This window comes from Ischnura elegans, chromosome 7 (genome assembly GCF_921293095.1).
Source record: "Ischnura elegans chromosome 7, ioIscEleg1.1, whole genome shotgun sequence".
Taxonomy (NCBI): domain Eukaryota; kingdom Metazoa; phylum Arthropoda; class Insecta; order Odonata; family Coenagrionidae; genus Ischnura; species Ischnura elegans.
The window spans coordinates 15,138,335-15,159,911 of NC_060252.1; the positions used below are offsets into that span (position 1 = coordinate 15,138,335).

The 21,577-nt window shown below is 38.3% G+C and overlaps 1 protein-coding gene across 1 annotated transcript in view; it reads right to left on the reverse strand.

Annotated features, from left to right (window-relative positions):
• LOC124162156 (tryptophan 2,3-dioxygenase) overlaps nucleotides 1-21,577 on the reverse strand; it is a 67,254-nt gene that overhangs the window by 33,433 nt on the left and 12,244 nt on the right. Inside the window, exon 2 of the mRNA XM_046538576.1 lies at nucleotides 1,529-1,782. Within this exon, the coding sequence (XP_046394532.1) occupies nucleotides 1,529-1,782 (254 nt within the window). The remainder of the gene's footprint in view (nucleotides 1-1,528; nucleotides 1,783-21,577) is intronic.

A 21,577-nucleotide genomic window follows, 5' to 3' on the forward strand; every position in this document is an offset into this window, starting at 1 on the left:
AGCTAAAATTCCCGTTATTTTCCGAACAGGCGTCATATTTCGTGAAACGCAAGTGCCATCATAAATATTAAGATGGATTAAGGGCAGTAAAACTCACTTGCTAGTTGTGTACAAAGCAAATGTCACCAGTCACGCCCTCTGACTCTCTTTGTCTCCGTCAATTCCCAAAATAATGCCTTGAGAATTCATAGAAAGTACACGGCACATTTTCCTCACTTAATAATTCTATTGCCAAGCCTCCCAATACACACTGTTAAAAGGCGGAAAAAATAAAAATAAGCATATAATCCTTAACGCTCCAAATCAAAAACAGCTTGGAATCCGAACGAAATATTTCCCGCATATCTGGCACACAATGTGCGCACGATAATCATAGGTACTCCACTAACGGTCATCGATTGTCATTAAATAATGACATTGGAGATCGCAGTTAACGATTGCAAAACCGAGTACTACTGCTAAGAAGGTTAATTGCTTCGAAGCCGGTCGTTCACTTTCTTTTTGGCGGTAAATATTTAAATCGGTGGCGGTTCACAGATAGCTTCATCATAGCCACGAAGATTCGTTTGAAAATTCGTTCTCTTTGAAAAACTCGAAGATGCCGGCGATAATCCGAATTTTATCCCTATTTTCCACTGTATTTTTATTTATCTATCATAAAATACATAAACATCGGAGAACACGTTTTGCATAGGATTTTAAAACTTGATCAAATAATAATATTGTAAAAAACCAAACAACATTCTACACATCATACGCACTGAAATACTAAAATCTGAATCACACGATCATTTTTTTCGTCATTTTCGAGTGATCACTCCAGCGATGAAGTTTTTAGCCCGAGCGGAATCCTGAGAAGTATTCAGGGCATAATCTCCCTTAATATTTACCCTTGTCCGGAGGGGTATTCCAAAGATTTGATACACGCACATACAACGGATCAGTAGAGAAAAATCACCCCGATTGCACTCGTAAATCCCTTAGTGATCCTGAGTGAACCGTAAATGATACGTCTTATTTTCAAATATTTCATGCGCTGCAGCACTCGAGCACCAGACGCCACTGAATGCTTGTATATATATATGTTATATTTTATATCGTAATTGCATGTGTAATATTTGTGTATACTTTGTACCTCATTGACTATGATGTATTTTACAAATAACACGACTTTACCTTTCACTCAGTAGGTTTTCGCAGGTTTTTCACGCCCCCCTTCTTGTGTGAGCGTTTTCCTGCAGTGGGTTTTTTCGCTGAAGGATACTACACCCTTATCCTCATGTTTTTTCCCATAAACAGAAATATTTTTCCACAAAATTTTCTCATACAGTTGTTCATATTTTTGACATTTCACAAATATTGTATATCCATTTTATTGTAAACGTTTGCCTACTATTTTTTAATATGTTTGCATTGACGCTATGGAGGGGTTAGGTGGAAGAGGGGACTTCTTAGTCTCAACCTCGCCCGAATAAAGGCATATTATTATTATTATTAAAGTAAGGTGAAGTTCAGAGTATCGCCTCACCTTGGTGCGTGATGATGAAGAGGTGCTCGTCGTGCACGGGCCTTTTCTTGGGCCTATGACGGGCCCCTCCTCCGCCCCCCGCCTCCTCCTCCTCCTCCTCCTCGTACCCATAATCCTCCTCTTCCTCGTCCCTCGAGGCCGCCTCCTCACTCAGCATCCGCTGCGCCCCCAGGATCTTCTCCAGCTGAAGGTACTCGGCGTACAGCATGCCCTCCTGCTCCGTCAGCGTCTCACCCTCCTGCGACGCCTCTGCCCTGCAATTACATATTATATACACACGATATAACAATAATATGGAGAAATTATAATAATGTCGTATAAAATCGGAAATTATAATAATAATAATGGAGAGACCGAATGGTTCATGCTTGCAGGGGCGCAGCGAAGAATTAAGGCTAGGGGGGATTTTAGACACAAATAATACATAGAGATGTGGGGGTATTGCATACCCGCCAGGGTAAGCAGGAGTTGCGAGGGCCCTCCTTTAGAAATATTTTAAGAATAATAGTTCAAAATGGCGAGTTTTACGGCCTTCTGATGGATATTTGATTAATCCTTACACTATTCTATAAGTAATACTGATCAAAGTAAGTAAAATGGATTAAACTTAAAAATTTCTCTGAGCTCAGATGACTACAAATGAGCTACAAATGTAGAAGATGTTTTCAAGTGCCTGAAAAAATCCAACACATTATATCTGGCTGTAAGATGTTAGCTACTACAGAATATTTAAGTACACATAATCAATTTTCAAAAATTATCCACCAAAAACTCGCCTACCAACTCAAATTAATAGATACCAAGACCCCATACTATGAATACCATCCCGAAACAGTGGTTGAAAACAGCGCATTTGAAATTTTCTACGATTTGCCTATCCAAACAGATAAAACTATAGTTAATAATAGACCAGATATAATGTTGATTGACAAGAAGTATAAAACTTGTTAAATAGCTTATATTGCTGTGCCACATTCGCATAACATCGAAATGACAATGGCCGGAAAAATAAATATCAAGAATTGGCCATAGAAATAAAAAGAATGGAATATGGAACAGATTTATATATCTCCAATTTTCATCTCAGCTACCGGTATCATCCCAAAACATACACAAAACAGTTTCAAAATACTCAACCTTCATCCAATTACATACATCAAATTGAAAAAGGCTGTAATAATTTCAACCTGCCATATCACGAGAAAATTTCTCATCGCAACAGAACCGTAAAGAGTTACCTTGGTGAGAACCCGTGTTCTTTACAAATAAAAAAAACTCAGTGAAAACTGAAGAAACTTTAAAGAAAAAAATAAATAATAACAATGATGGCTGAATAAGAATAAGATCCAAACACATAAAACCATTGTGAACAATAGACAAGATGTCATGTTATCGGGGGATCGGGTTGGTGTGGTGGATAGAGTGTTGGCTTCCCATCCCGTGGGCTCGGGTTCAAATCCCGGCGGTGGCAGTGAATTTTCAGATACTGCCCCTTCCCTGCTTGAATGTAGTGTGGAGGACATTTCGTCCAACGGATGGGATGTTAAGCCGTGGTCCCCTTGGCGCCCTTCGTTAAGAGCAGCCTAATGCCGACGCCGAGTTTCTCTCCACCCTTCCTCACCTACCCTTCCCTCATGGCGCAAATGACCTAAGCTGTCGGTCGCCTCCTTCAAATACCATAGCATACTATGTCACGTCGATTAACAAGAAAAATTGAACTTGTTACTGTTGATATTGCGGTAACAATCTCACATAACATCGGAAACACAATAGCCGAAAGATAAAAGAATTGGCAATAAAAATAAAAAGCCTATGGAATATGGAACGGGTTTTTATAATGCTTATTGTCACGTCAACTGGCGGTATCGTCCAAAAATAAATACAAAATATTTTTACAATGCTCAATCTGAATCCAAATACATATATCAAACTGAAAAAGGCTTAATAACCTCAACTTGCCTCATCACGAGAAAATTTCTAACCCCTATGCACAATGTCTGGGGATCGCCTTTTCCCGGGAAAAAGTAATGTTTCATACATGGAGGAATATGTGGACGTTTTACTGCTCTGCGGTATCTTTTTATGCCTCATTTATCATATATAAAGGGCTTTCTAAAAAGTAAACATATAATGTATACATTTCGAATATTTACGCTATTTATTGAGTCGCAGTGGTGGTTTTGATAACGCTTGAAGTTCGCTAATTCGCTCTTCATAGCTTGTGGATAGGTCTAGATACCTCCACGTGACATACAACAAGGCATTTTGGGCCGCTAAGGAAACTTCTGGGGTGATATATGTCGCCTCGATCATCATGATGATCACCCATATAAACGGTTTCGGAAACATTTCGATACTTTGAGGGTGTTTCTGCACATCTAAATGATGTAGGTTCTCTGGATGCTGGAGAAGGAAACTGAAAACCAAATGAGCGCACAAATTGATGAAAGCTGAAATATATACAAAATGCTGTTTAAATGTCGAGTCGTTACGAGTAAGTTTCCTTTCTCACAAAAAACAACACAAATCTCCGACAACGAAAACAAATGTGCAATAATCATGCAATATCATAGCAACATGCGAAATGCCTCACCAAAAATATCTTCTATGCTTCTATCCTATGCCTTTGCCCCCTTTGCTTATTAGATTTGTTGTATTTAGTACGGCGAAATCGAAAAAAAATATTGAAGAATACTTTGATTTTTAACTAAAAAGAAAAACAAAATTCATGCAAAAAAGAAAATATTTGTAGGCAAACGAAAAAGGATATTAGCGACATTGAAAAGAAAAAATTCAAGAAAAATCAAGTGTTACTGATTAGAAATAAAAACAATAATTGAACTTAATAGCGTTTTGTAATTTGTGTAAAAAAATATAAAATATTAGGCTGTTTGAAGTAAATTTACTTTTTTAACACAAACCACGCAAAATTTCGACAACGAAAACGTATGCGCAAAAATTATTGGCTTTTGTAAACTGACAAGTTTGGGTGAGTCCCTGGGCTTTGAGCATTTGAATACGCGCCTTCGGTGCTGTCATCATATCGCAGTCACTGGGATACCGTGCACAGAAGGCAAAATAAAACATTGTTGAAGATTTGAAACGAGTGAATGGAATTTCGCATTCCGTATTCCCGCCGGTGTTGACGATCGGGGAAATTGAATCGCTGTAAATGTCCACATAATTACTTAATTAATGGAATCCAACCGGTTTTACCGGTCTAGCGTCATCAAAGGTGCATGCTAAAATCCGATGGTTTCAGTCATCATAATTTCTTCATTCTTCCAGCATATCTACGTCAAAAATTTCATTAAGTTGATACCCAGGAATATTTGAATAAACGGAGTATAGTATATCAAAACATCTACTGCGGCACATCAGACATTCCTTCAAGACCGTTGACTTCGGGTAAGTTGATATTTTTTCTCCCTATATTATATATTTCAATAACTTAGTAATAGCACATAATAACAATGTCATTTGTGCCCTCTCCAACAATAATGAAAGCACATAGACTTACATTTGTGAACATTTCATCTCGATGAATTTTAGAAATACGAAGGGAAGAGTAGGGTAAAATATCATATTTTAAGAGAAGATATAATTCCCATGAATAAGGTTATGGACAGGAAACATAATATGCTACCTTCATAATAATAATATGCTTACCTCTCCTATTCGCCAATAATACGCTGAAGATAGATAGAAATGAGCGAAGAATCAATATACGAAGAAGCATGCGGCAATTGTTTAGAAATGTAAAATCTTATGGGCGAAAATAGGGTGAGAAATTACCCTTTTTATAATATGAAAGGACTGTGATGCAGGCATAAGCTTGATAATAAAAAGCTATAAATTCTTCGAAAAATAAAAATAACAGAAAAAACATGAAATAAATTCATTCAAGTAGGTACGTTTTGACATTGGCGACGCATTGACTTTCAATAAAGAAAGCTAAGCTACTAGAATCGGAGGGCATTCTTAAGTAAAAATTAGCATTCATTACTTCGGATGAATGTCTTGTGCACTGTGCAGTAAGAAAGTTAAAAAAAGAAAAATGGTAATGTGATATAAAACTGATCAGATCAAATAGAATCTCGCAATTTGTTGCCACCACCTTCTATCAGAAACAGGATAGCCGACTGGAGAAACATTACCAACATTGGCACTTTCGAGGACAGAATTATGTGCACAGCGAGGATAATATCCCGTTTTCTTACTCATGTAACAAAGAATGGATAAAAGGTAGACTTAATTGAGTCACAATTTACACTTTGACTCACTCAAGCACTGAAACATACTCTAAAATATCTAAGAGAGCTGTTAAAACCTCAAGTGCGCGTCAATTGAGAAAATAATAGCACCATTGCGGTCGCCACAAAATGGAATGGAACGTGATCTCATTCGCCTAAAGTTAACGCTGTTCACATTCACTCTCGCAAAATTCCAGCCATTATCTAGAACTTGTTCATTACTGTTTGGTGTCGTACGAACCCACTAATGAATATATCACACAGGCCAACGTGAGAACTGGTTTAAAAGCACTCATTAAACACGCAAAGCGCAAATGCATAGCGGGAAAAGTCACTAATGCAGCATTCACAACTTACAACTAGAAAAATCTGGATATAAAATAGTCCAATAGCCACCGAGGCTGGAATTATCGCTTATTGATAGTGAATTGAAAACTACCTCAACAGGAGGTTTACATTTATTAATAAATATTTAAAACATTTACGACAAAACAAACGAGAAAAGCGTTCGGAGAGGATGTATGTCTTCCGAAGAGAGCACGGGATTTCGAACTCACCATTTTAATGGAGAACCGCCAAACAGTTTCTCAATTATTTGATTAGGAAACAATTCCACAAAAAATACATAAGGAACAGACGCCGAAATTTTTTCTTAGTTCGTCGAAAAGGTCGAGGACACTTTTCGATGGACTATGTCCGACCTCCAACGTCCGCTCTCCACATTGTCCATATCAGCCGCATATACCTCCAAAGAATACCGACTGCCGATGCCTTTTCATTCTGAAAATTATCCCAATTTTCCTCAGGTGTATTCTATTCCGGTAAAATCAATCGCGGTGGTAATTTCACTCCGAAAAAGTGAGCACGCTCTTATACGAATATATTAGCAATAGCCCCTTACAATGAAAATTAAAGAACAAGTCATTAATTTAAGCAATCTAAAGTCTCAAACGCGACTACCTACTTTCATTTTGCATAAACAGAATATTTTAGGAAAAAATCAAAATAAAAAGGAAAAATCTTTGAATTAAGTGGATGAAAGGCGGGCATTTCTTCCTAAGCTATGTGCAAATGTGCCCCACTAAGATGGAAATATTAAAACAGAGCACTTTTCCACGGTTTATTCCATTATTACGATATAGTGGTTTGATACATTTTAGCATAATCACTATCAGAAAAAATGGCATTTTTACCAACTGCCTCATGATAATAAATTACATCGAACGCATTGTACGCAAGAATAAAAGCAGTAAAGTTAGTGAAAGTTACAATCAATGCTACTTCAGAGACTTTTCTCGCTGTATGTTTGCGCTTCATATGTGTAATAAGTGCTTAAGAGTATTAAACGGAAAACTGATTAACTAGAACTAGATTCCCTCAATTTAAACGGTGTCGCGTGATCTCAATTGAATATGTTAACTGAGTGAATGGACGAGAAAAGAAAGAGAGAAAAAAGGCTCTTTCTTTTAAATACACGCGGTCACGTCCCACGTAGACATGTATGCTATAATATGCAAAATGTAAGCACGGAAAGATTAGCGACCCCTAATTTGAGACAGTAAAAGAATTGGTGTGGTCCACCTTCAATTATCAAACACAATCTGATAAAATCACGACCGAAAGGCACCCCTTGAAGGTATATTTTGCAATCAAATCAAATACTATCACCGTTAAGTCAATGAACAGATTTGTTTTTTGGGCAATCAAGTACTGCATTTGGTTACCTCATGACCCCGTACTATCTATACCATGCACAACACCACTGTATTGATAGAAGCATACCATTAAGGATAATAAGGGTGTAAGTAGGGGTCTACTTGAAATTGGAACCGGAAGTAAACTTTCGGTAATATAGCCTTTAAGACTTGAGAAGATAAAATAATTAAAACCATACTTTTTACATCAAAATTGGTGGAACCTCTTAGGTATTACATAGGAAATAACATACATACATTCTTTCTCAGGCGTTGTAAAAATAGCATTCCTCTTTGTAGGAGATTGAGGTAGCCGACGGGAGGAAAATAAGTAACATCAGCGAGGGATTAAGACAAGTCAACAGTTCACTTCAGGAAAATTACCTGTATAATATGTTATTAAGGTTTCCACGCGCACTTAGTAAAGTTTGAAAACAGGAAGAGTTCGGAAACACAAACTTTAACACCAGAAAAATATAACATGCAGATATGGTGATCATCCCAAAGCTTCAGTCCAGAATAAGGTAAAATAATCGGTTTGAGGATGCGACGCTAAGGGCTAATCTGAGCTCGTAGGCTAGCGTGATGAAACTCAGAGAGCACCAGAGGTCACACAAGAGATTCGAGTAGGGTAAATACTTTCTGCGGTCCCCATTAAATTCCCACAAGCAATAAAATCGGAGAAATAATTTACACAATTTAATGAGCTAAATGAGGTGGTAATGCAATTTAAATAATGTAAAGACTCTCTAGAAATTGAGGGCCAATCATACATAAATGAATTTTCTGCGGGTTTCTAGCCGGTTACAACCTTAATAGACACCGATACATGACCCACGCTTCGAAGGTATTTGATATCATCCACAGTGTGAGCGGTGAACCGCGCCAGACAAATACATTTACCCACTGTCCTCGCGTTCGCTTTTACGGGTGAACGTATTATTAATTGCGATTTAAAGTTTAAGGCCCCAAAATCGACTCCGCATCGTCTCCTGCTCTAAAAATGAGAAACACCCACAAAACAGCATTTTATGCATTAGTAAAAAAGCGTAGAGTGAAGACAAACTTCGAAATCGCTCATTTCATTCCATACTTTCCAGTTGAAAGGCAGCAGGAAAAATTATTAGGAATCTAAGTCAAATCATCTCCGCGAGGTTACGCTGTAGAGGCTAAGTGGAGGGCATGGAATGCTACGACATTTTTCAACCTGGAACTCTGAAAGGGTGGAGACATTGACTGAAATGCAATGGGTTGCGGGGTTTTTCTTGTGATGAACACGACAATCCCCCCCATAATTAGGATAGGTCCGGAAGGGTGGGAGAAGGAAACCCTTCGGAGTCATTCTAGGGCTGCACCGGCTATCATCATCGAAACCTGGTGCTTACTGTTCTCAAGTCCGTTTTAAGCGATTGCAAAACCTGAAGTAAACATATACGAGCTCGCGTTTCAAAAAGCATCGCGTAAAGCCGCGAAATGCATGAAAGCAAGGAGAAAAAACAGTCCCTGTTCTAATAGAGTCGTCCCCTCTGACGCGGAATCGTTATTCATTAAAAGAATAAGGAACATTTAAGGGGAAAAGAAGTCAAGACGAAAAAGAAAGCCTCCTCATTCAACCAATCTCTACTGAGTTAAAAAGAAGGAGACGCGAAAGTTTCACTTTTCATGAGTCGGTGACGTCATTAAATTTCTTGGTTCGTTTACTCGATAAGGAAGAAAATTTCACTGAAGGGAGGAATTGCTAGAAAGAGTAAATGCAACAATGAAACACATGAGGCTCATGCGCAAGGCCAGAGAGTTGCGATGCGGAGCATGCGGGCACGAATTCGTGATGTCATTAACTCGTTCTAGGAAGGGTTAAGGTCGTACATTTTTCGCTGTGAATAGCTCAGTAAGTAGTTGTAAGATGGAAAAACAGAAAAATACTGGTCTCTTAATTTTTCAACCTCTATCACAATCGGCGATACAAGAAAATTGGCGAACGAGCCTATTATAAAATTATTGCGTGCCCGATTGATAAAAATATGCGACAATAAGATGTGTAATTTCATGCTCCGTGCAATGCGCGCTTTAGAAAAATTTCTAACCATGCAATGAGCAAGATATGACCGAAGATTTTACTCTTGGAAATAGAAAGCGACGGCGAGAAGATTGCATGGATGTAATAAACGCAAGCGGGGTCTCCTAAAGCACGTTGTCGCGGGAGATGCGGGGGCAATGTCCACGGTGGCCTCGAGATGTCACTCTCGTCTGCTCTTCCGTTCGGACGGAAACTGTCATCCTCGACCCCGCCCCATTCCCCAAGATGCTCTCCAATTCGATCCATAGGCAGATGAAACGCTCGCGACGGCTCCGAAGCGAAGAGCATTTGAAGAGCTCAACAATTCGAACTGGCATACCAACCGATCTTTTGTAATTCCTCTTCGAAATCTACATACTACCCCACAAGCCGCCTAAACATGCGAAAGTTGGGGGGTGTTAGAACACCAGTCGTTAGCAAAAAAAAGTAGGAAATGGAAAGAGAATAAGACGAGTGTACTGAGACCCACCTAGCATTTATTTAAGATGTTTATTGTTGGGGAAAAACGAATTCCCACACCTATTCGCTCGGCATAATATCTATCTTAATCAATCGAGTGTATCGGACCCAGAAATATGGTGAGCAGTGGCGCCGACTCCATGGGGCCTGAGGGGGCCTGAGCCACGACCACCGAGAGACAAGGCCTGAGCGCTGATGCCTTCTAATTGTCTGACGTCACGAGCCGTAGGTTATCAACCACGCCTTCCGACAATGCTTGCAGTTGTTTATATTTATAAGCCATTGCGGTGAAAATGGTGATTGGGTTGTTGAACGCTAAGTTATTTGGAGTTTTAAAGTTTTGCGATGGTTTTGTGGGCAACAGTATTGAATATAAGTGTTCAAGAGATGGTGTGCTAAAGTTGTCTTTCTCTGTACAGAGGAAAATACAAGGAGGAAACGAAAGTGTGCGTTTTCAAATTTCCTAAGGACGAAGAGACGAAGAGGAAATGGATACTTACCAATCCAAGAAAAGACTTCCAGCCGACGAAATATTCCAAGGTGAGTTACTATCTTTTTCTTTCTATTTGGACGGCGTGATTATTCAGGGAAATGTTAGTACAATGTAAATGTTGATCGTCATTAAAAGTGAATTAAAAAGATACTTGATATAAGCATTGACCGGTAGACGAATTGTAATTGGTTTCTTGAAACAATTCTACTCTCGAGTGTATTTGCAGGTTGATTTCAATATTATTTGCGTTATCGCTTGAATAATTAATGGTTTTAATTATTTCATAGTACCTAAATGTCTGTGAAATTTTCGTATATCAACGCTAAATAGAATACGGCGCTTATCCTCGTGTTCTAAGGTGTTGTTATTAAGAAGAACTTGATTTTTTGAGGGTGTTATGAATAGTTTTTGTTATTAGTAAATTGTGGAAACATGTGAAACACTCGGGATGAATAAATGGGATACCTACTTGTGTAATAAATATGACCCATGCCTACGATGGCATTTTACATTATTTGTATGTTTACGCATGCATAGGGTAGTATTACTGTTTTAGAAAAGAAGATTTTTTTGCATTAAGCAGTTCTTACAAAGGTAATATGTACTAACTAATCGTGTTAATCTGAGAACGATTGTGTAGAGAGCGAAATCTTAAAGTCTTCGAGGGTATTAAATAAATGATTCTTCAGTAGTTAATCAATTATGGAAACATGTGAAACGCTCGGGATGAATAAATGGGCTACCTACAAGCGAGATAAATATGGCCCATGTCTAAGTTGGCATTTTAGATAAAATATTGTTAATCTAACTACCATTGTGTGCACAGCGAATTATTTAAGTCTTGTTTACTACACCCTTATCAGACGAAGGTATTCTTCACTTGAAATACATTTGATTTTCCGTCTACCAATAAAATTATCTCTGTTTTTAAGGTGTGTATCCGGCATTTTCTGGTTGAAGATGTGCTTCATTAAAGCTCCTACTTCGATGAGAAGTCAGGAAAACTGCTGGCTGTACCATTGAACAGCCCAAAACTGAGGGATGGTGCCATGCCGAGGATCTTCCCTGATTGCCCTGGGTACCTTACCACTTCAGAGCAGACCAGGGATGCGCCATCAATGAGGGAAAAGCGTCTTGAAAGTGCTACTGTGGAAGCTGCTTTAGCTGAGAGTTTGAAAACTCAGGAAGCATATAAGGCTTAGAAAAAGCTAGACTCTTTCGGAAACGTAAATTCTCTGGTGAAGATGAATAAGCATTCAGCATTTTGGGATGTGGTCGTGAAGCCGTGTGCTATAATATTAAAGCATTTGGAAGAGTGTGCACCACCTGTTATTACTTACTCATTAATAGAATACATTCATAATAATATCAAAGTATACCACTGAAAAAGGGAATTAAAAGCAATAGGCAAATTCACTCCACTTTTTCAAACCTCTTTCATGTATGAAAAGTACCAATGATGTGTTGGATAGAATTTAAAAACTCCACAAACTGTAAATATTTATAGCTATAGTGTAGCTCTACTGGAAGAATGCAAAATTAAAGACTTTGCAAATTAATCTTTGAATAACTTTATCAAATCACAAATGTCTCTTGTTCCAGAAAAAAAGGTAAGTAGGTTCAAGAAAAGAAGGCAAGTAAGGTACATCTGTGACATATTTGTATTTGCTGCAATGTTTTGTTAGTATCTCCTGAAGTTCATATATTTGCTCGCAATTCTGGTAATTTGGTTTTCCCACTTCCAGTTACTATCAAACGGCTCTGCTCTTCTTTTAAAGTTGGTCCAATTAATGAGAAAAATGAGCATGGGTTTCTATCTTACGTGAAGCACCGAGTATCTCATTACAGAGCCACGAGCGTTATATCACCCTTATTCATTAGAAACCCTTTCTTGACTACAAGGGCAGAGTATAGTAGAACCTGCATATAACTCCAGCAGTTTAGCTTCTAGTGCTCATGAGTTCGCGGTAGAGAACTTACTATATTCATTTAAAGATGTTGTCCATATTTTGCCAGTGAGTACTCTGTCAGCCTGTGTTCTAAAAGATATCTGAAGAAAGTCATCATTGGTCTCGAAAAAGTTGGTCTGGAGGTGGTTTGTGTTATAAGTGAAAACAAATCCATCAACAGGAAGGCAGTATCTCTCTTCACCAATCCACCAAGGCTGAGTATAGTTTATCCACATCCTTCTCATCATTCTTGACCATTACTCTAAAGGCTTGACTGTCCATATGTTTAAATGTATTCGCAACAACTGGATCAATAAGAAAAACTATTATTTTCCCAACTGAATGCGTTATATATGCTACATTTCTGTGTTATTAGGTAGGACATGGTATTTTTCCATTCAAAACTATTTCCCCAGGTACTTTAAAGCAGCAAATCCTAGTTCACCGTTTCTTAAAAGGTTACAATTCGCCCCATTAAGTGCATAAATTGCCATGAAATTATAGTTTGCAGATAGGTCAAATCAAAACAATCCCTATGTCATTTAACAGAAGCACAATCTAGTTTTATCCTAATCTTGTGCATGTGTAAGAACATAACTTTTTTATTTCATTATCGTTTAATGCAGCGATGCTGAAAAAATAGAAGCCCCGTGAAGGATGTAAAAATCCTATGACTTCTATGTTATAAGTTCCACTGATGCGTAAAAAATGTTTTACTGAATATAAGACTTTTGATGATATTCTCGAGGTTTCGAATGCATTTGGAAGCAAGCTGTTTCTCTTCGAAGAAGATTTTTCGGCGAAGGCGTAGGTCCATTCGAGACAATTATGTTTCCCGAGGTAGGGATTTACTGTTAACATCATTTAAGTGTATGTACATATGATATTATATAAGGAAAATTGTAGCCGGAGAAATGTCTGTTCACATATCGTTTGGTTTTCTTACGCATTCCCCACCAATCGGCGCTATCAAAGGCAGTCTTCGCTACTCCCTCCGTCCGCCTACGACTCGTGACGTCACAATTCAGCGCTCAGGCCTTGTCTCTCGGTGGTCGAGCCCCCTCAAAATTCGTTATGGGTGTGAGGAAAAATGTGTCAGGCTTGTCGATTTTCCCCGGAGTGTCCAGATATTGAGATTCGAGTTATCAGGGTTCTAATGTTGATCATATGACTCATCTAAAATGCATAAAAAACATAAAACTCACTACTTATAAAATTTCCCGGGGTAAAGTCCCCGGTTTGGGCCCCCCCAATATTTTTTGTAAGGCGATCCCTGATGGTGAGGTTCTAAGATAATGTTCACCCATTCACTCTGAAAGGTTGATTCTTGATTGCTCAAACATTCAAAGCCTAGCAAGTAGCCGCCGAGTCTCTAACGGCTCCTTACCCAATTAAATCTCCAGCCTCTTCTAAGAATTTAAGATCATAGAATAATACTAGCAACTTTAGGACTCTTCTACTTGATACGGCTAGCTGAACTTGCAGTCTCAAATGCCGGAGGGAAATGGTGGGATGAATGACGAAAGCTCGTGATGACCTCAAACACATCCGATGTAACTCGCATCCTTAAAGTATAACAACGGGAGCAATTACAACGGCTGATTCCAACATTATGAACGAGTAAAGAATTCCAAACGCGGCGTAATATATATTGATTTGAAAGCATAGCAAATCAAATGGCGATACTTTCAAAGGAAAAAAAGAAATACGATACAAATCATGAAAATTGTACAATTTCTTGTATCGGTATATGACTAATCAATTAATGGCCAAGGGCTAAAAGTTTTCATAATGGTGGTGAAACTTCCATGCTGTCGGACTCGGAAAATGATTCCCACGAGAAATCATGCATAAACTCGCCGGGGTTGATTTTATCGTTAAAATAAACGCTTGTGCATTTTTTTACAGTGGTACCCACCCCATCAGATGATGATCATTTTTTATTTGTATTTAAGGCTTCCCCAAAGAATACTTATGTGCGTTCATCAGCATCATCATCACTGGTCAGCAGTCATAAGATTTGATGAATTCTTCTTGGATTCTCAGCCAGGTTAATTCTGTCGTATAATTTTCGACGTTTCGAGAGACGACATGTCTCCCATCTTCAAGGCCGTGTTACTCTTTGAAATTCCAATTTCACAGTGAACCGATACGACCGTTTACCGAGGACAACAATACGGCTCAGGTGGCGTTCGATTGGCTGTAGGTCTTTTTAAATTCTTCATGTTCTTCCCTTATGTTTTTATACAGCTGATTATATGTATCCATGTATTGCTAAGATGAAATCCGGTGTCCCGATAGAAATTTTTGGGATTGAGGCGGATCTCTATGGCTTCCTCAATTCTGCGGTCCCAGTAACGTTGTGCATGGCAACCAGAAAAGTCGGCCGTGGCGGAACACAGCATTAATGAAGACCATGCTATTAGGTGGGGAGTTACAAAAATTCTTTGCCACGCACAACGTTACTGGAACCGCAGAATTGAGGAAGCCATAGAGATGCGACTCAATCCCAAATATTTCAATCAGGACACCGGATTTCATCTTAGCAATAAATAGAGACCTGTAATCAGCTGGATAAAAAACATAAGGGAAGAACATGAAGATTTTAAAAAGACCTACAGCCAATCGGACGACACCTGAGCCGTATTGTTGTCCTCGGTAAACGGTAGTATCGGTTCAGTGTGAATTGAATTTTCAAAGAGTAACACGGCCTTGAAGATGGGAGACAAGTCGTCCCTCGAAACGTCGGCTTATACGATAGAATTAAACCTGGCTGAGAACCCGAGAAGAACTCATCAATAGTATTCACCAGGAGAAATTAAAATAGTCATAAGATAAGTTTGACGCAGCTCTCCACTCAATTATCCAATCACCTTATCTTTTCACACCTGCGTATTTCTTCTCTTTCACGTCCTTCTTAATGTGTTCCACATATTTCTTTCGAGGTCTTTCTTTCTGTTCTTTCCATCCATTTTCCCTCGGCGATTGTCTTCATCAGGTCATCATGTCTCAGGATTCTAACGGTAAGGGTTCTCCGTCATCTTATCAAGGTTTTCACGAGGCTTCCGTTATCCCCTATTCTTTTTAGAACTTCTTCAATACTCATTCGGTCGATCCACTTGTTCCTCCTCATTCTACCGTAGTACCACATTTCGAAAGCCTCTGATCTTGATTTCACGGCTGCTGTGTTTGTCCAAGCCTCACTTACGTGGAGAAGTATAATCCAAATGCAAGTTCAGATAAATTGTTTCCTTACTTCTGTGGTTAAATTTCCCGCTGAAGTAGACCTTTCTTTTGGAGGAATGCTATTTTTGCTTGTGCTATTATGCTGATAACGCACATTTGTTACCCACGATAAGTTTGGAGTCATGGCCATTCAAAAAATGGTTTTCGTCTGAATCCACCGCGTCCACTCCTTCCACTATGGAGATAGGAAGTCGGTGGGACGAGCCGACAGTTCAGAGAGGTCACTTCTATTCTTGTGGCCAAGGAGTCTATATCTTGCGATACTGGAAACGACGCGCAAAAAATAGTCTCAGCAGGTTATAGGTTATAAGTGAGAGAAGAGCCCTTCACGTCTGTCCATCTCGGAGCGTGATTCATTGGCAGGAAATTTAATGACAGAGGAAAGCACGCCTCCTATTGGTGCGAATTTCATCCTCTACTGGCCACGCCACAATCTCCGCCAATCACAACTGGGCCCCATAAAATAATTTTCTCTATCCCCTCTAGTTAGCATTCCGCCAACACCGTCTTTAGGAGATTAATCGTGGGAAACTCGTAGTTAAATGGGGTTGAAATTCTGACCTGTAGAATTTGAAGGACAAAAAAGCTCATAAAGTTAGGCTCGGCCTCATGAAAGCCATCATCTAAATAAATTCACGTTTAGAAATAACTGTTGAAGCCAGAAATGAATATTTTGAAAGGCAAGCCATGTAACTAGAGCAAAAATTCACGTGAGTGTATAACTCGCTTTCAATGACCTTATTACTGCATGCAGTAAAGTGAAGGTGGGTGGTTTTATCGAGCGGATAAGTCATATTATAGATTAAGAATCTAATTAATCCAAGGGTTAGCATATAGGGTTTTGTCGTCCAAAACATTCCCTAAGCAAACACGTATACCCACTCGATAAAGTCGTTAATCGAGGTTCTATCGAGGAAAAAAGAGGGAATGTTATAAACTTAAGGAAATATTAAGTTAAAATTATTTAGCTGAAATCGTCACAAGTGTATCATAATGATTATCGAATAATTACCACTGTCTTATAAATATTGAATTTTTCAACCACAGGGATCATAAGAAGTAATTCTGGAAATAACAGTGGTTTACAGCACGCCCTAGTGCCTAACCAACACAAACTCCCCTCAATATTCCATGAATGAAATTACTGGATAAGTAATGACACAATAGTCTAAAATCCGCAAATTAAAATAGCCAAATATTCATACCGACTTGTATTTAAGCTTGATTATAAGCATTAATATAGGATCCGCTATTTAAATAATCTCTTATCTCCATTGAGGAAGTCTACGTCATAACTGAGTACATGACGTCCACTTACGTTGCCACTATTAAATTCTATCTTTGTGACTTTTGGCAAGTTTTAGCGCAAAATCTGCATGTTTAAAACCAAGTTAATGGTTAAAGTTTAACCTTTTATTACAAAGGATAATACTCATATTTGAATAAAGTTACGCGTTCTATGAATTATCTTGAGTAAAAGAGCTCAATAGACAGGTATTTAAAGGTACGATGCCAGCAAAAAGAGTACATTTCCAGTATTTGACATATTTTTTCTACACCTCTCGTTGTTAACAATTTATTGTATATAATCTTAGCGACGCCCATTCAAGCATCAAATACCGCAGAGGTTGTTGACTTGGATAAGGATTAATACATTTGGGTACGCGTGGGAATGGCTCCGGAGAAATCACTTGACGGATTTCAAACACGTAAAAGCACTATCTTAAATGGAAAGCTGCAAAATAAAACGGAAAGAAACTCCAAACGAGAAGAAACTGGGGAAGGGACAAGAACTTCCACTGCAACGCAATGTGGATTGGGCAACCATTACATCACAACGGCGCTATTGCCTACCACAGAAGGTAGTTCAACTTGCCGTCATAAGCAAATATTATCCAAAACTACAAAGGCAAAACAGAGTAAAAGAATCTATCCCTTACTCCTACACAGTAAAATCTCAAATTTTGTACTTCTCAATTACTATTCTACATGGATTACCTAGACACCTGATATAACATGAATCCTATGTAGAGTTTTTTTTCAGGATAATTTAGACTGAAGTTGTCTTCAAAATAAAAAATGTTCTGTAGATAGAGGCAATAAACATATTTGGTTTGGAACACGCAAGCCAGCATTGAAATATGTGACTACAGTGAAAAAGAATTTTCAACCAGATAAAAACGCAATTGATAAATTTAAATAAAGTACTAGTCGTAAAACCAAAATTTACCCTATTCCATGATTTATGTATGCCTTGCAGTTTTCCCGGAATAATTATCGTTAGTATCATTGATTTTGTTAAATTTTAACACTTATTTTTTTGTTAGTCTTTCTGTGACACCGATAAATAAGGTCCTATGAATAGATATCTAAAACAGTACGATAAAACTATTCAATGATGCATGAGTTACCAATTTTAACTTAACATTTATTACATCGTCAGTAACATTTCAAATTACTTCGAAAAATTTTCCCATAAAAATTTACAATGCTGAGTTATAGCATCAAAACTCTTTGCTGTACTAGTTTCAGAAGGGATGTTTGTTTTTATTCCAATTTATTTTCATCTTTAGCATTGCAGCGTACACTATCTAATATCTATGGGCTTTAAAAATTAATTCTCCACTATCACGACCAATACATACCCTTTTTCCTTTCATAGCAATCAATGGGCACCCTTGCATGTCTTCGCGTAAATTCTCCCAAGGAATATATAGATATTTATTTTCTTACAGATTGGATCCTCTCACAATATTTTATTAAAACACGCTTAACACTGAAATACAATTAAACCCATCCAAATATTAAAGTATGAATTTGAAAACTTTTAATGTCTTTTTACAAATACCTCTCTTGATGATAGTACTATTTGATCTTTTCCCAATTTCTCCTTCCACTACGGCGAGTAGAGACACTATCAACAAGTAAATCATCCATTGATGAGGTTACAGCACTTTACTAAATTTTCCGCGGCTCCGCAGAGTGATTTGCTAAGAATGAAGCAACTTATTTATGAAAAAATCCCATTTCTCACCTTTGGAGTGACAAAAAGTGATATTTGCGACTTACTTTGAGTTAAAAACAACTTTTCAAAACTTTTATAGTCTTTATAACTCAACGCTCATATACCCCATCACATTAATAATAATTTATGCACCATTACATTCGCAAAAATTTATTTAAATTGTGCAGAAATTCACAAGATGTCAGTAACTTTCCAGGGAGTAAAGTAAAATGTTTCTTTGGGACTGAAATGCTGCGCCACAGATTTTTCGTATTTTTTAGTATTTTATTTCGGCCACCCCATCGTTTTCGTCAAAGGTCCTTGGAATTTTATTTCAAATTTCAACGTCTCCTCATATAATTAGCATAGCTGCCGAGGATTGCCATTTGTCGATTCAAGGGTGTGGCCCAAAGCATGCGAGCCCGTCACCAATAGGAACGCTCCCTCTAATCACTACTGGGCCACACCCGATCTTCGCCCTGACGTAAAAGCCGATTCGATACGCAAAAAATCGAATGCCGCCAATAAATTTTTGATAGAGATAGCCTTATTCAAATTAAACAATCAAATTTTTTCAACGGCAGTTTAGAGACCTAGAGATATTTCTTCCTTGTCATTAGTAATCGATAAAAAGTTTAGAACGAAATGATCGACATTCAAATATACATTTTGCTGCGTAGTTTAATCCTGCAATCAACCTCTAAAAATGTGACTTGCAATGAACGAGTCACGCGAGAACGACCCAGCTTAACAATCACGAGCTTCACGAATTCACAAATGAATTTGAAATCCTACCACCAGTGGCCGCTAGATCGTCGACTTACGAGATCAAAAATTGCAATGAAATCCATACACGACGAAAATAAAATCGCAAACTCACGAGAAAAGCTAATGGCCACAGAAATGTGATATAAATTGTTGTGACTAAAAGGTACGAATTTCCATAAAACTGTTGAATTTCACAGAGAATATGAAAAAAAAAGAGCAGGCGAGTAACGTTACATGAATGCGAAGTTCATTGCAGTCCATAATTGTTCAATAAATCAACAGTTTTCTCTTATAATCAGGTGATATTTGAGGTACATGAAGGTGGTTAGTATTTATTGAGTTAATCTGGGGAACCCTGACAGTAATGACAGGAAGTAGGTCTGCGAAATATGATTCTGCACTATTCAAAATAAAAATTAAATTCCAACGCGAATATTTAGAGACATGGATTGAAGGATTGGCTTACTTGCTGTAATTAAGTTTGTAATTAAATAGTTCCATAAAAATATTAAGCGTTTGCGCTTTCACTTGTTCATAGTTTTCCTTTTTATGCATTCTCTAGGGGAAGAGTTTCGAAGGTAATTGAAGCGTTCGTGAACGGGAAGGAGCTGATCGTTATGTAAGGGTTTAAAGAAAAGGCCAGTGAAGAGTCTGATCTAGTGTGTAGCGCTTTACGGTGTGGAAACATGGACACTAAGGAAGGAGGAAGAAGAGGCATTCGAGATATGGGTTATGAGAAGAATGGATAAGGAGAAGAGGACGAAAAGGAGGAGGAACAAGGAAGTGCTGGACATGGTGGATGAGGAGAGGCAGCTTTTAGATGAGATACGGAGGAGACAGAAGGTATGACTGGAGCGAATTAGCGGGAAGGGGATGTTGAAAATAGTGTTAGAGGGTAGAATGTTGGGTAAACGAGGGAGAGGAAGGAAGAGATTAGGATTTTAGATAGAATGAAAGGGAGTAGGCCTTATTGTGAATTGTTGACAGGAGTTTATGAAGGGAAGGGAGGCAGCCAAATTACTTCTTAAATCCTCCGTGAATAACTACATAAATAGGTAGAAAACTTAAATAATATAGATGCTAACACCAGGAGGAGAGGGTCTTGCAATGAGCCCTTAGCCAACATGTACCTGAGAGCATGTACCAATATGGGCAAAGAATGGGGGCCAAGACTATTGTGACATTTGGATAACCAATTTAAATTAACACGCTTCATTATATTTTGTGTTTGAATAAATAGCATTTTGATTAAAATTTTGAGTGAGACTGCAATCCACGCCTAAGGCTTCGCGCATGATTCATGAAAATAACTCCGAATACGACTGCATTGAAGAGGGAAGTCCATGGAGGGAGGAAAGACAACCAGAATATTTCTCAAATACTCCATGGAGACAAATCTTAATCGGTGGAATACTTTCTAAATAACGATTTAATGGGATTGATATTGGCTAAAATACTTTTCATTCATAGGGCCATACATCGGATACCCACGCCTTTGAGTCGCTTCCGGAGAAACGGGAAGTTCCCCACCCCCCGAGCACCTAGCTTAAAACTCAAATCACGAAACAAAACACGCCTCGGCAGCGCCCCCTTCCAAACGACCTCGGGATGTAAAATCTGGACCTCGACCTCAGATTGGAATGATAATTGAGAGGACGGCTGATGGTTATATTTTTCGAGACATACGACAGACACCTCTCCGTTTTATTTTTAAGGACTCGGATTGGCATCAGCAAGAGGGAAATTGAACGTTATAAAAAAAAGAGATCCAAATCAGCCATGAAGCGGAAAAATCTGGAATTTTTACGAGCTGCCATGAAGTCATTGACATATGCATTGCCTCGTATACGACCTCGTTCAATACATAACGTGCATATTTTTCATTTTTCTCCTTTCCTTATATTCTTAAGCTATTAACACAATTTTCGTTACCACACAATTCATCTTAAATCTTATCCCCATCCCTAGACAGGAAAATGACGAAATTGTTACAGTGCCGTTAAATCGGGTTTAATACACTGTTTAAGGGATAATTTCGAAGATGACATATTTGCGACAAAAGCGATATTTTCCGAATATTCCCGGCCATATCCATTTATTATAATT